Genomic DNA, 16,516 nt, shown 5'->3' with positions numbered 1-16,516 from the left:
GCGCCTTCAAAAGACACCGTTTTGGCCATTTTGCACTGTTGCCTTAGAAACTACAGGCTAATCTCCGATGAGTGCCGAGACAACAAGCCTGCCCTTGAGTGTGCGTCTGTGAGTGTGTGAGTCAGAATGTGTTATGGTTTATTATGGAGTCGGCTACAAGGAGCCGTCATGTGTTTCACAGAGAGGCTGGCGTCTGAAACAGCGTAGGTCACCTTGTATTTCTGTAAGGGCAGCTGGCACAGAATCACCTGATCAATTATTTTATAACACCTGAGGGAATTTTTCAACGTTTCAGTGTCGACTCAGAGCACTGAATCATTTCTGTCACGAGGCTTGAAGCTGTATTGACATTTTAATCTAAATTAGTTTGCAAAAAAAACAACAAAGACGCACAATGAATGGCACGAGGCTTTGAAGTGCGGGAAAAGTCTTTGAGCGACGAGACAACCTGTCGCATCAAGAGAGCAGCGCTGAGAGCTGACGGCTCTTTTTCTGCCGTCACAGGAAATACTATTAAAGTTCTTGTCTGCTTTCCTTTCCGCTGACGTAAAAAGTCAGCCTGCAGCTTTCATTTCACACATATAATTTTAGCCCAATTGGATCTAAAATGCATGAGTATAAATTTGATTTTTAAAAAACGGCATAATTCATTTAACCCAGATCTATTTAAAGCAGAGCAGAGACTTGGGTTCCAGCTGGGTTTAGCCGAGTCAAAGTCCAGAGTTTGTGTGCAAAAGCCTGTGTGTACACTCCAAATCATGCACACACACACACACGCATGTCTGATTGTTCTGCCATATCGCAGGAGGAAGGCTGGCTGCTGACTGTGTGTGTGTGTGTCTGTGTGTGTTTGTGCATGTTGCTTTAGGCGGCTCTCTGTAGCTGTCCTTCACTCAGCCTGTCAATTCCACAAGGGAAAACGGTTCAACACACACACAGACAGACATGCGCACACACACACTTGAACTAAGCACACACTTAATTAAATTTAACAGTCATTACACTCAAACTCCCAGTCATACTGTAGGCCTCAGCGTGTCTAATGCGCAATGTGGAGATAAAATGATTTGCGGGTGGTTTAATAATACTAAAGGCAAGGGCTCAAACCACATGAAATCTATTACTGCGGTGGTGTTACCACTTAATGAATAATACAGACGTGATCACACAGACCTCAAACACAGCCAAAGCGTTGGGATGTCCCAGCTCCTCTGCTGAAGACACATGTGTCCTGCGATGAGCGCCGTTCAAGTCCACGCTGGCGACGAGGTGCAGTTTGGAATCCACCCAGTAGAGGCGCTTGTTGGCTACATCTGAGAAAAACACACACACACAAACACACACGGATAAGACTTTCCCAGATGGAGCAGACATTGATTATCTGCGCCGTAAGCACTCTTGGACTCTAACCAACAAATCCCTTTAGCTGGTATCGATTCTGTTTTAAAATGTCAGATTCTTGCAATTCCACCACTGCAATTTTTGTTCTATCAATCAATAACTTGAATCTCTGTCAAATACCACTCTTATTAAATTCTATATACTTTGGAAATCACATCACTTTGCTATCAAGATGTTATCAATACTATTTCAATTATATATGACATTTACCTCATGCAATAATAAGTCATTAGAATAAAAAGTGGGCTGAACACGTTACCTAGAGTGATGCCATTGGGCCATTCAATATTATCAGCCACCAGCACTTGTCGGTCCACGCCATTCATCCCAGCCTTCTCTATCCTGGCTCGAGTGCCCCAGTCTGACCAGTACATAAATCTGGAGGGAACAAAGGCAGCACAGTAACGTCAATATGAGAGAGTGTTCGCTTAGTTAGCTGATTAACAGATGCACAGATTAGGAGAGGTCATCTAGGGCAGCGTCCCTTTAAAGCTACTGAGACAGAAAGGGTTAAAACCAAGTGTTACTAAATGTATTTCTGTCTCTTATCTGAGATCACTGACATCATCTTCACATTACAGAGAAGTGAGAAACAGGAAAGAGCAGTTGAATGTAAATTATTAGTACATTGTTTGGTAAGTATCATTATTTTTAGCAGTCAGTTCAGTCATTGTGTAGAGGTCATAAATAACGAGATCAGTGATGACGGACACACACACCACACAGCCCACAACCCGCTCGGCTCACCCGTGATGGGGATCCAACGCGATGGCTCTGGGTTCGATAAGGTCGGTGTTAATGAGGACGCGTCTCTTGGTGCCATCCACCGAGGCCACAGAGATGGATTTGTCCCCAGAGTCGGCCCAGTACAGGTTGTGTTGGAGCCAGTCCAGAGCCAAGCCCACGGGGGTCTGCAGGGAGGAGTCCACCAGCGGCACCTGCTGGGACGGTTCGCTGGCCTCATGGATGAAGGCACTGCAGAGGAAGTGAAGGAGGGGGGAGGAAAGAGGAAGGGAGAGTGAGAGTGGACGAGCAACAAGCTGCTATTATTCAACCCAAAGTGGAAAGGAGCTAAAGGAGCCGATAATAACTCTGGATTTGTAGATTTATCATTGTGGGATATTGAGTAGTGATTTTATTACAAGCTGAAACATTTTTGGTGGAAGCTTGGAAACTGATTTAGTCAAACTGTAACCATATAAACGACTGCTATGAGAGGAATCTGAGCAAATCTAATAATATGAAACATTACGAGCTTTCCAGGATACGAAAATATAATTTTACAGATGTTCCACCTTTTAAATCTCATTCAGGTCGTTGTCTGAAATAAGTAACAATCATATTTTGGCGGATTGTCTCTCTCGTTATTTAGTCAGGAAACAGGAAATAAGCAATAAGAAACATTAAAGCAGTAATGTGATGCAGGAGTAATACGAGTGGATATGACAGCACTGGAAATTCATACAAAACACTGCAGTATCAATAGAGAATCCATGGCCATTGCTGACACGGCTACGGATATGCGTACTAATGATACAATGAAAGCAGAGCGGAGATTGAAGCTGCTTTGTCAGCTGTAGCCTTGGCCCATGAACGCTCTGAGCAGGTTCATCCCAGGGTTAGAGTCTTTCTAAGATGGACAGCTAATCAGAACAGACCGTCCGTCTTCGCACCGATGATTTGAATCAGGCAAAGGTGTGAGGTGAGGGCCACCGTCCTCTGATCTGGGAGGGGAATTTCAATTTCAGCTTTGTTCAGAGACTATTTTCTCTCCTCACATCCATTTTATAAAGACAGAACTGAGTGCTCCAATTAGAATACACTCCGGGGAGAAACTGCAGCTAGGATAACAATAGGAAGGGTATAATTAATCTGAAATAATAGTGGGTCTAAGCACCACTCAGCTGAGATGATTAAATGTCAAAAATGCCTCAGAAGTGGACCCTCACATGGTCCACATGGGGCCATGAGAGGGTCCACATGAATTTACCCAGTGGATGGAGTGAAACATAACAGAATCTAGAAAATCAAATGTCACTAATATAGTAAGACTGCATCATCCCAGTCAGGCTCAGCTTTCTCTCCTCCTGTACCTGTAGATTTTGCGGTGAAAGCGATCACACCAGAAGATGCGGTTGTTAGCCACATCCAGGTCCAGAGCCACAGCGTTCTTCTGGGTGGACACCACCTGGCTGTAATCCCTCTTCACCAGGTCGATGCGGCGGATCTCATGCCGATTGGTGAACAGAATGTAAGGACTCTTCCCTAAAGATAAACAATGATAAGATGTGATTTGTGGCTCTCTGTGTTCATTAAAACAGCAGAGCTCCAGATTGCACATTGGCAGGACGGCTTATTTTGATATTTCGGAGGCTGTGACAACCAACTCGTCTCAGTGTGTGAGAAGCTTTGGAAAGGACTGTTATTAAGTTTGGGCTTCAGTAATGGACAGTCAAACTTGCTCCTGCACCGTACAGACAGCCTGGTGACGGACCAGCAGCATCTCATAGGAGACATCTGTCATCTCCAATCCACAGACTTAAAGCGCCGCAAATAAGATAAGAAAAGCCGGCAAGCTGGTGGTGTGTGATTAAATTAGCACATATTGAAAGCCAAACACTTTTTAAAGCCATAGATTGAATCAGATACGGAATAATAGAGGCAGAATCAAATACATCATACAGCTGTTCAAGAAGGATCAAACTGGATTCAATACCCTAAATGTATGTCAATGTTTATACAGAGATAGAAAAATGTGCTTGATACAGCTAAAGATCCTCATTCGACAAGATATAGGGGACAATGATTCACAATTAGAACCTGCTGAATAGTTGCTGTATTGATCAGTGTGTCTGCATGCATCATTAAGCTATACATTCATTATCCCGCTCTCCTTGAAACTATAGATCAGACCGTCAGTGGAATTGTTTTTCTTGGGAAAGCTGTCAACTCAGAGAGGCAGTAGAGCTGTACACACATAAAGCAGAGCACACATGCAAACACACACACACAGGGATGATTGCAATCTTGAACAAAGTTAAACCGGCGTCATCACCGGCTTCTTTCCATCTGTGTCTAGTCTAAAACAGATCAGTTGGAATGACTCAGATGCCGAGTGCAACCAACTTTGATCCGCAGACGGAATAACAATCACAATAAAACTTTGACGCCGTTCCAAAATTAAGGTTATAGTCAGACTGGGTCCAGAGATCTGACCTGGGGGAAACCTTAAAAGGCAATTTGGCGGCCACGTCTGATCGGATATGATTGGTCTAATTTTACGTCTGGCGAAACAGCGACCGCAATCACTCCCTGTGGATCCGATGCATCTATCCATGCAGAACACAGGACAATTCTGGATTTGTGTAGTTGTTTCTCAGAATTAAGAATGAGTCCAAATGCAACACATGAAGGATGGAACGAATGCAAGCAGGCTCTTATACGTTTCTATTACTATTTCATCATGTCTACTTCGTTCCAATTCAGACTGACAGAAGCTAAGTGAGTAACAGCTCCAGTAAAGATGTGTGTGTGCCCAAAGGGAATGTTTCATCTCTCCTAGTAGCAGAGCTCTACCTTTGTCTAGAAACATCTATACTGATCTCTTTCTATTATGGTAATTGGATAGCAATTGCAACCAGTTATCTCTAGAGGCAGATATGAAATTGTCTCATTAATGGCTTGCTTTGCCTCAGACCCCTTTCGTTTTCGTCAGTCTCGTTGTAATCTCATCCTCGGCATTCTCGCCTTCAGCCCTCGTCTTCCTCTCCCGGCCCTGCCTGAATGTTGACAGCGGTGCTCAGGACTGTTCGCTCTCAAAAAACTGCCCATTACACTGACAACATCTTCGACCCCCGCTAAAGGAGGAAATGGTCCCCTGCTGGCTTTATGGGCTGTCACAGCGGTGCGGCTTTCATTGCCTCAGAAAACCAAGCGGTGTAAGAGCATTCGGGAAGGATTCAGTTTTTGCAGCTTTTGACACTCGGCCAGGTCTCTCTCTCTCTCTCTCTCTCTCTCTCTCTCTCTCTCTCTCTCTCTCTCTCTCTCTCTCTCTCTCTCTCTCTCTCTCTCTCTCTCTCTCTCTCTCTCTCTCTCTCTCTCTCTCTCTCTCTCTCTCTCTCTCTCTCTCTCTCTCTCTCTCTCTCTCTCTCTCTCTCTCTCTCTCTCTCTCTCTCTCTCTCTCTCTCTCTCTCTCTCTCTCTCTCTCTCTCTCTCTCTCTCTCTTCTCTCTCTCTCTCTCTCTGCCACCACAAACAGCAAGACACAGCAATGATTCAGGCACACACACACGCGCACACAAACGCAGACGGAGGCAGTGGCAGAAACTCGCAATTGCTAAGCTTAGATGGAGATATCAACTCCGTTTAATTGAGGGAAATGAAGCCACAGGGTGCGCCTTTTTGAGGAAATGAAGTGTGAAGGTTTTCTGTTAAACTCTCTCTCCCTGTGTTCCTGCTGCTAACTGCTTTTGGCCTGAGTTTAGAGGGCAAATAAAATTAATTGGCCTCTTCGCCGCTCGCTATGTTTTCCGCCACTTTGACAACTATTGTCAACAAGCCCGACAGAAGGCCAAATTAAATGTGATGTAACGAGTCTCAACACTGACTCAGCCAGGTGCCCCCCCGAAGAGTTTCTACCTAATTATAAGTGTTTCGGGGTGGCTGAACACATTAGTCTTTCCGTCATAAAAGCGTCTAACCGGACGGGACATTGTAGGACAGATTTCGCCGGGGAGAGAAACTGAGCAGTTGCCATAGTGACACTCAATGTAATGTAATTTTTGAAGGAGAGGAAAATACGCAGAACGACTTCTGATTGTGAAATGAGAACCGGTGGATACGGTGACACAATAACGAGAAAAATGTGATGAAACTGTGAGCATGTTCATTATATTGATGAAATGCATCGTTTTCAGTCAAAAAACGCTCACCCTTTAATGCTCAGACCTTTAAGAATCCTCTATCTATACGACTATGAACCCATTTCCAACCTCTGTCTCGCTGTCATCGCCAAGGCCATCATCTAGGACACGTTACATTTTTCTACGTGGACTTGCAACACATCAATCATTCAGAGACTCACCCTCGGCTTTGCAGGTCTTGGTGACGGGGTCCATCTCGTAACCCTCGTAGCACTCGCACTTGAAGTCTCCCTTGTAGTTGATGCAGATCTGGCTACATGCATCAGGGTTCTCACACTCATCAATGTCTGCAGGGAGGAGAGAGTGGAGACAGGTTATAAATTAACTCAGGCAGAGGGAGCGAGGGGAAACTCACTCAATCCAGATAAGGACAGCAAGTAAATTCCTAAAAATGTAAATATGGCCATTTAGGAAGCGGAAGTAGAGCCGATAGAGACGTCATATCAGCAGATCTTAGGCTTTCTTGTAGGGCGTGAGGAGGGAATGTAAGTGTTCAAAGGATGAGGAAGGTCATGAAGGACAGCCTCTGTGTCTGTGTGTGTGTGTGTGTGTGTGTGTGTGTGTGTGTGAGAGAGAGGGAGAGAGAGACTGTAGCCGTTCCCCTGTGGGACTGGCAGCAACACTAAACAAAGACGGACAGTAAGAGAGTAAGACAGCTGCCCAAAGCAATACACCACACACACACCCACACACACATAGATGCATGCTTGGTCAGTGGCCATCCAATCACAACCCCGCCCCCTTGCCCTTTCTCTCTGGTCCAGCCCATTCATCACTCACCTCCACATGTCTTTTTGTCCAGTAGCTGGTACCCGGTGGGACACTGGCACTCGAAGCCAATCGGTGCGTCCATGCAGACGTGGGAGCAGCCTCCGTTGTTGATCATGCACTCATTCAGGCCTAGAAGAGAGGTACAAGGAGGTGAGGAACAAAAGGGTTAGCAGCAGCCAATCAGGGACCTTAGTTTGATCAGGGCTGTGGAGCGGCGTGTGATGTTTGGACACATTGGTAATCTGTGCCGGTACCTATTTATACACTTTTAACCAAACGTCCTTGTCACCGTGATTTTATCTCTGCAGCACTTCTTGCTTTTATCAGTCCCTTTTTAAAAACATATCAGAAGCAGAAAAGGCACGGGAAACACCCGCACCACCAAACACATGAAGCTCTTTAACAGGGAATCAAATCCATCTGCGTCTGTGAAATGTGTGTGTGTGTGTGTGTGTGTGTCATAAGGATTAATGCTGTGAAGTGGGATCCAGAAATTTCCCACCAGCTTCTCTCCCAGGAGCAGGGACACGCAGCAGGATGTGAAACAGGTGTAACGCTTAAATACGGACACACACACATAAAAATTAAAGAATCTAAAAAGGAAAACAACCACTTTGGTGTCAATGAAGGTCAAAGCGTTTGACACATAACGATATCAGAGGAGTTTAGATTTGATTATGCTGCACATAATGACATTATGAATAACATTTACATAACACAGAGACAACTCAGCTCTACATTTTCTCCACGTAACTTTGCAATAACACTGCATCCGCTCACTGCACTTCCACCCCCCACACACACACACACACACACAACAAACCGGTACAAACAAACAGTTGCTATTTTTATCGTAGGTTGGCTATTCAAGAGCAGTGAATCATCGGCCCATGTGTGGTTTGTAGCCCACGGCCTGAATTATAGTAGATAAGTCCAATTCTATTGAGTGAAAATGTTTTTTTTTTTACACAACCATCAGGGATGAAGGGACAATAAAGAATAAAAGGGGATTAAACAGTGAGACAAACTCCTAAATATGAGAGGATGAAGGTTTAAGTCTGTCAGCAGCATCCTGGCCAATGAGCTGCATGCACCAGTGAGTGTATCAGGTGAAAGCGGAGGGAAGTGAATCAGTGAAGAGCAGTCGGCATGAAAACAGAAGTGAGTCACACAAGGCCAGACGCTGAGGAGAGAAAAAACATCACAATGGCCGCATCAGTGCTATTTTACTTCAGACAATTCCTTTTTGTGAGTGCGTCTGAGTGCGGGCCTCCAAAATGCCACAATCGCCTCAAATCAATGGAACATGGTGGGGAGGACGCAGTGGTATTATATACAGTATAGTAGCATATATGATTGCTTTGAATTTATTATTACCGCCAAGAATACACAGAAATATGAAGAGGACTGGCTTTGTGAGAGTGCCGGCAGACACGGAGCGCAGCTTTGAGCCGGCATCAAATTCCTATTTCTAATTCTGCTGGATGGCTGACAGCAATCTGTAACTCATACCGGCTGCCATTATTCCCTGCGTGTCAGTTCAGGATTAACTGCAGGCAGAAGAGCAAGATATAGTTAAGTTTTGAGCTTCCTTGCTGTTTCTAGTGAAAGTATCAGGGAACAGAGACGCCCCAGGGGAGACCTTGCTTGGAAACACTAACAGCTTTGCAGCCAGCATCCATGATTTAGAGGTCACCTCTTCATCCCCATGGGCAACACAAACACGGGTCCCTCTCTGCTCGTCCCCCGTCTCTTGTCCACTCTCACAATGGTGAACCATTATGAACTAGCTCTATTCCAGCCGTTCTTTTCAGGGAAAAATGAAGATACAGTGTTAGAAAATGCCTGGCGTGCAGCTTAATGAGTCTGCTGAGGTAATCTAATGAGACAGGAACCCAGAAAAAACATTTGCTTGAGCACAGGTTGAAAGGCATCTCTGTTATTTTCCTTGCTGTTGTAAATGTTTTGTGTGACTGACTGTATTATTGCCTCATGGCAGGTTCTGTTTTTTTCTTTCTGCGGTGAGTGTTTTGCACCGTTCCCTCAGCTTTGGGAACATGTTGTGAGTAAACGGTTGAGCGGGCACAGCGGTGAGCTCGCTGTGTGTGTGGACACGCTTCTAATGAGCTGAAAACCAAACCTGCACTGAAGGAGAATCAGAGAAAGGGGAGAGGGAGGGAGAGGAGGAAGACGAAAGGCGAGGAAGAGAGGGGAATAACTCCCGAGCATTCCGGTTTCATTCTTGTCACTTCCCTCTGTGGCAGAGGTCATTCTTCTCTGCCAGATGTCGCGCTTTTCTCATCTTCCCTCTGCGTCCGAGTCACTTTTCACAGCTTTGGTGAATATGGAGTGCATGTCCATTTCTCTATAGCTGCATGTTAGAGCTTCACAACAACTCTGGGTGAGTAGCAGAGCTTTACAGAGAACTGAAACCATTTTCCATACAGGTCTATTTTGAGACCTTTGCAGTACACATTGATCCACTTATTCTCTCCCTTGCTGCAGCACCATTGTGCACACTGAGTGATAAGACCCCCTCCCAAAAAGCCTCCTCTCGTCCCATTGGTCTGAGTTGGCAAAAATTGCAACAAAGACTGCAACACTAAGCCAAATACTCCTCAGCTACACTTGAGTATAGGCGGGTCAATCTAGGTGCTGCATGCTGATGGATGGATTTGAAGGATTTAAAGGGAAGCTTTCAGGGGCATTTCAGGACCTAAAGTCATAACCCGTCCCCTGTGAGATGGAGAGCAAAGTGGAGAATGGAATGAGTTATCACGGGGCGGATGAACCCTTTTACTACCCGTTGATGGTAATGAGCACATACATGTTTGTGTTGTGATCACCAGGGGCTGCTGCTAAGACGAATATTCCTCCCAAGCCTCGGAGATGAACGGTAAGCGGAGGGAGGTCTCGTTTTGTTATGCAAACATGATTATGCTGCTACATTAAGTGCTGGAATCCATTTACAATAGACATGTACACGGTTTCTGAGTGCACGGGGCTGAGACGCAAACTCTGAGCTGAGTAGTGAGGGGAAGAGGGGAGAGAATCATCTTACCGCACTCTTTCTTGGGCTCGTCTGAGAGATCCTTGCAGTCCTTTACAGAGTCACAAACTTTGGCGCTGTCAATGCACTCTCCGTTCTTGCACAGGAACTTCAGCGGCCCCTCACATTTGGTGGCTGTCGAGTAAGAAAAGCAACGGACAGATTATTCCTCTGTGATTTACACTTCTGACTGCTACAATTATGACTTTCTGACTTCAAAACGAGTCAGAACTGGAAGGTAACTTTGTTTTTTGTATCCTGCTTCTCTGTTTATCGCCCGTTAAATTCATATTAACCCTTACATCTCAATACGTGCGTTTATTCATTCATTCATTTATTAAATCCTCACATAAAAAGCAGTAAGTGAAAAAATACTGACCACTCATATTACTATTAATAGTCCTTTAATCATTAGTATTGATAACATGACTAATGATCATTATTATCTTTTCCTATTAAGTGCCGTGTGTGATTTCACTGCACTGTAATTTCAGCGTGCTAAGGTTTAATTTCCCTTGCAATAATTTTGGTGTGTGCATATATTATGAGAGCAGGGAAGACAGAAGTAATAAATGGGCGCAGAAAAGCAGCGTTCTATTCATCAGCGGTCATTATAGTGATTAATTCCATGATAATATCTACTCAGAATATCATACATGAGATAGGGGAGAGGTTAGTGCTGGTAATTGTGGATTTTCTTCTCATTTGAGCGCAATCAGACTAAATCACACCTCAAGCTGAGCCCCGCTGTAAGGTTGGAGCGTGTAATATCCACCGTGCTCACAGGAAATGAGGCTTTTTACTTTAATCAATCACAAATCGATCACTACACGCTCCTGTAACAGGGGACACTCACCGTTGACGCAGCCGGATTCGTCGCTGTGGTCCAGGCAGTCTTGGACCTTGTTACACTGCTTGGTGCCGTGGATGCAAGAACCATCACCGCACTGGAACTCGTCAGGGCGACATGTCAACAGAGCTGTGAAGAGGAACGCACACACACAGAAAGACACACACGTAAGCAAACACACACACCGAGGTGGATTATAAGAGGAACAAAATACTCAAGATAATGGCCGACCCTTGACTTTTGCTACATGTCAATCAGCCTTTATGTGTCTCTTTGCTTTTACTGTCTATTGAAGGGAAAATGTCAAATTTAAAAACATCTTTCAAAGAACCGTGCATGAAATAAGGACTATTTCAGCAATAATAACACAGAGTAACCCATCTATCTCTGCAGCTTGGTGCCGCCGTGCACAGGAGCGGTGAACCAATGGGCACGTGTGTGTGTGTGTGTGTGTGTGTGTGTGTGTGTGTGTGTGTGTGTGTGTGTGTGTGTGTGTGTGTGTGTGTGTGTGTGTGTGTGAATGTGTGTGTGTGTGTGATAAATGATTTCCAATATCCCAAACCAAAGACGTGTCAGCGTGAAGCCACCACCAATTTCATTAACATCCCAGGCACACTCAAGCTTTTCATCAACCAGGCCCAGTATGCTCATGAAACTCCTTTCCAAACCGCACTAAAAGGCAATATATATGGCTGAGGGGGGGGGGGGGAGGATATGATTTAGTGTTATCTCAAGAAGAGTGGCACAGAGGAGCTGTAACACTCCACCACCGCACGCATGTGTACATGGGAATGAACGCACAACAGACTGATCCTCTGTACGGAGTCACTCTATATCTGTGAGATGAGTCTAGAGATTTGATCATCCAATAACCTAATGGTCCACACACACACACACACACACACACACACACACACACACACACACACACACACACACACACACACACACACACACACACACACACACACACACACACACACACACACACACACACACACACACACACACACACACACACACACACAACACAGGCTTAATGAATCACACCAATAACAGTCAAATGAAAAGGTTGATTGTTACGGCGAAGCAGGACTGACATGGCGATGCATCAGAAAAAAAACATTGATCTCGTCTAGCTTTTGTTTTATAACTGTCATTAGTATTTATTGGTTGTTTATGAGCTCTAACGCCATGGTTAATACACACAATAACTACAGCGACTGCAGCGGAAGGGTTTTCACAATCATCACATCGTCGCCACCGCTGCTGCTAAGCAACATAAGGTATGCAGCCGCCACAGTGACAGTGTGAGCTCTTCACTTCAGACCTCCTTCCTCCTCTCTTCCAAAGCTTCCTCCTCAAAGGTTTTTTTAATGGGCTTTCAGAGACACTAATGGGTTAGGCAGCAACCCCTGGACAATTACCAGGGTGTGCCTGTTCTCCAGGTTCCTCTCCTGATGCGGGGATCCGGTTGGCTCGAAAAACATCAATCCCTGGCAAGTGCCACTTATGACACCACAGAGTGTGAGAGGTTGGTTTTGACGCGTGAGCCGCACATCGTGTTAATGAATAGAGGGACTATCTGGGCTTCACACTAAAGAGCTCGAGGACTCCCTCATCTACTCCCAGCTAATAGGAATACACGTTTCTTCACAGCTCCACTCCACTCGCTTCCTGTTTATCAACCGAAACACGTTTTTACACATCCACACAAAAAAAATACATCCACAATTCACAGAATGGAAATGTGTTAAATGATAATATAACACATTAGAAGAGAAAGAATGTAAAGTTTTGTTTATAAGCTGACAGGTGTAGCATCTACAGTACGTGCAGACATAACATGAAATGGAAATGACCTTTTAGACAGAATGTGTTTGTTAAAGCTATGCCGTCTCTGAGGAACACGGCTATCACAAGCATGAAAGCAGGAGATGGTGATGGCAAACGTGGTGTCAATGTGTCAGAGTAACTCACGGCATTCAGACTCATCCGACTTGTCCTTGCAGTCGGGGTCTCCGTCACACTTCCAGGTCAGGCGTATACACTCCCCGTTGGCACAGCGGAACTCCCCGACGGTGCAGTTGGCCCTGCGGTTGGGCAGATACGGGATTCCGTCGCCGCCGCAGCGTTCCGGGCCCTCGTCCGAGCCGTCGGAGCAGTCGGGGTCTCCGTCGCAGCTCCACATGAGCGGCACGCACTCGGAGGTGTTACAGCGAAGATGGTTGGGCCCGCAGGACAGAGGAGAGGAGCATTTGAGCTCGTCGCTTCCGTCCCCGCAATCGTCGTCGCCGTCGCAGACATAGACAGCGGCCAAACACTTGCGGCTGGCGCACATGAATTCCCCTTTTTGACAGGCGTTGGCATCTGGAGGCGAAGCAGAAACAAACCAAATGTTTGATGCATTACTAAGCCTAAGTCTCAGGATGCTTTTTCTCCCCTGGGTGCTAAGTAACAATATCAACGACAGCACATCTGCGTTTCATTTCTTGCTTGCAGCTCGTGAAATCAAGCATGAAACGTGGCCCCTGGAGGAGGCAACATCAGAATCGGGAAATCATGAAACGTATTCATTCTTAAATCTGCAAATAGAGAAAGGGAGAGTGTGACAGAAGCAGAAATGAAACAAGATTGAGACGGTCTGTAGTCTGCCGAGAGCAAATACTGGCATCGCAAACAGGAAGAGAAAGGGAAAGAGATGTGGAGAGACGAGAGAGGAGAGACGACGCAATGATGGTTGTTGAAGAGAGATGGTGAGAGGCCTCTTTTCCAGTGGAGGACAATAACAGAGAACTCTCCACTTCTATCCTCCTGCTAGGCTCTTTCAGATCACTATCTATTGTATCTGTTACTCCCAAAACAAGGTCCAATTCTTCTGTTTTTTCAGCCACTCTCAGGCTGGTTTCCTCTCCTTAGTCTCTACATTATAGACACTGGTTATCCTCGTCCATACCTCGCTATTATAGTGCAATACTCTTGTTATGTTGATGTGTAAGCAAACAATTGCCCACTTACACATCCAGTAGACAGAGAGCAACATTAGCAGCCCGCTCTCATTTGAGCTTGTTACGGTAACACACAGTCACACAGCTTTTCTAATGCACATCTGTTGCTGAGGAAAATAGGGGGCCAATGAGTTCACCTAGAAATCAAGTAAACAGTAATTGTATGAGCTGAAGGACCAAAGCAATGATGTAAAAATGTCTGAACACTTCTCAGAGCTTATTTGCTCGAAAATGTCTATGGCCCATGACTTTATATTGGGGTCAGCACCTATGAGAGTCAACTACTCAGTGTATTTATGTAAACAAACAATGACTTAAATGACTGTTTACAATGTGAGATCTGCAGCACTGCATTATAATTTGCTGAGGGAGTTGTGGGTTGAAATGAACATCAAACCATCTGTGTGATTAAGTAGATGATAATGCCACTTAACCTAATAATACCAAACGTTTTAATAAAGCTTTAATTATCTGATCCTGTACTCTTTCCAAATTCTCTCTCTCCGTCTTTCTCTGGCTCTCTCTCAGGGCTGGCATGAAGACTTTTGGACTCGGCTCAAATTCTATCTCCATCTCTATCTTTCTCTCCCTCTCTATCTTTCTCTCTCTCCCTCTCTCTCTCTCTCTCTCACTGTGAGCCTCACTGCAGAGAGGGCAGCACCGTGAGAAACCCGGGTCAGATGTTTACACAAACCGTGGGGTTCAAGCTTTGGCATCTTTGCCTTTGGCTGTTCCGCCCAGTTACAGGAAAAGATTGCAGCTTCACGCTGAATCAGCACTTTGTAAAATGGCTGCTTTTTTATCAGTGACCTGCAAAAACCCCCCAAAATAACCATTCTGCGTTTGCTTTGATGACATTTATATGCATTTGCATTGGGGGCTCAGTCCTATAGTTCAAGACTTTACGACATATATAAAAATATGTTTATTTGAGCTATCAGCAAATACTAAAACTTAAAAGCAGAAATAAAAGATAGTGAAATGAAAAAATGTGGCACAAAAACACAATAACGTATTGGGTTTAACCAAACATGTCCTCATCTAGTTAAAGCTAAAGGAGACAGACTGTAACCTCTGTTATTATATCATATTTTAAACTCACAATACTTTTCCCAGTAAAAATAATCATTTTTCATCGAGGACAAAGTGATTGCCACAGAACCACATGAGCTCCTCCAGCAGCAAAAAGGAAATGCAGCTGAAACAAGAGCAAGCGTTCCAGATTGAGTTCAGTGAAATGCTTTATATATTCATTAATATTAAACAAGTGCCATCTGAACTTTATGTGTTTTTAACTACTTTTCCCTGTTTGGCTTCTACTCTCACTCCATACTAATCCAACAGTAAATTATTAAAGAGACTCAATAAATGGGCACATTTTACACAGGAGGAAGAGCATTAGTGAGACACATGAGATGTCGGGTTATACTGGGGGAGAGACTTTGAATAACTACATTTCTAAACTTTGGGAGCAACTTTGAGTGTTTACAACGGCTCATTTATCTCAGCTGGATTTGAATATAAGTGTGTTTGAATGTGCTGATGGGGTGTGGACTTGTGAAATGGAGGTTCCAACACAGCCACAGCTTTGCTTTCCTGCAGGAAGGTCACTGAGAAATGCCCACACACACACACACACTAAAGCCCTATACCCTTACAAAGGCACGGGATCAGAGCCACACACACACTGGCTTCCAGTTCAGACAGGTCACCATGTCCCAGCAGGGGAAAAAGCTTAATAGCTGACCTTTCCTGTGATGCCACACAAATTTAACGAGTAAACAGACCTGTAATGTAGACAGAACATCTCTCTCTCCTCTACAGTAGCAGTAGGGAGCAGATGATCCATTTTTAACCTCACACATTACTCTCTCCACATTAGTGAGGTGAGTTAACAGTTCAAACCTTCGTGTGGATCCTCTGCTGCTGCTTAATGTAAAGTTGATCAGGGAAAGCTTCCTCTAGTGAGTGTTAGATTCTACTTAATGCATACTTCAACATGTTGGATGACTGAACAAGCAGGATGCGTCCACAAGAATTAGTCTCGTTTGCAGCAGCAGCCAGTGCGGTCTGTATATTTGTACTAATAGCAGAGTGCATTGGGACCGACTGTGTTACGTCCCCAGACAGAAATGGGAGAGGAAACACTTCATTCTAGAGTCTTAGACTTTGGTAAATACGAGTAATGAGTGTTTTTGTGTTGTGTGATATTAACAAGCAGGCTCATAATTTAGAAGACACAGGGTGGCGAGTAATGAATATGGCTGCGTAAGTGAATGAAGGGAAGTAATTGGGCGGCTTATAGTGACAATCCCACAGAGAACTGTCACTCAAGTTGGTCACTTTTAGCTCATTGCTTTGGTTCTCCAGGACACAAATAACCTGACAGTTTTCTCTCTTCAGTACCAATTATTAGATCATAGCCGGCCATTTTCAGCAAAGAGGCTTTAATAAACTCCTTTGATGCTCTTGGACGAGTCTGACATAAAACAACAAATAGATTTAGCAAGAAAAAG

General features: G+C 44.7%; 1 protein-coding gene across 1 annotated transcript in view; it reads right to left on the bottom strand.

Moving 5' to 3' along the window:
- LOC143010194 (low-density lipoprotein receptor-related protein 8-like) overlaps positions 1–16,516 on the bottom strand; it is a 54,673-nt gene that overhangs the window by 6,558 nt on the left and 31,599 nt on the right. Inside the window, exons 5-13 of the mRNA XM_076162406.1 lie at positions 12,973–13,362; positions 10,999–11,121; positions 10,155–10,277; positions 7,103–7,222; positions 6,484–6,609; positions 3,495–3,666; positions 2,149–2,376; positions 1,661–1,779; positions 1,174–1,313 (exon numbers count right to left, since the gene is read on the bottom strand). Coding sequence (XP_076018521.1) covers positions 1,174–1,313; positions 1,661–1,779; positions 2,149–2,376; positions 3,495–3,666; positions 6,484–6,609; positions 7,103–7,222; positions 10,155–10,277; positions 10,999–11,121; positions 12,973–13,362 — 1,541 coding nt within the window. The remainder of the gene's footprint in view (positions 1–1,173; positions 1,314–1,660; positions 1,780–2,148; positions 2,377–3,494; positions 3,667–6,483; positions 6,610–7,102; positions 7,223–10,154; positions 10,278–10,998; positions 11,122–12,972; positions 13,363–16,516) is intronic.

This window comes from Genypterus blacodes, unplaced genomic scaffold (genome assembly GCF_046128005.1).
Source record: "Genypterus blacodes isolate CSIRO-AG114 ecotype Tasmania unplaced genomic scaffold, CSIRO-AGI_Gbla_v1 ptg000120l_1, whole genome shotgun sequence".
Lineage (NCBI taxonomy): Eukaryota > Metazoa > Chordata > Actinopteri > Ophidiiformes > Ophidiidae > Genypterus > Genypterus blacodes.
The sequence above is the reverse complement of the archived record's forward strand: the minus strand, read 5'-3'. Positions and strand labels throughout refer to the sequence as shown.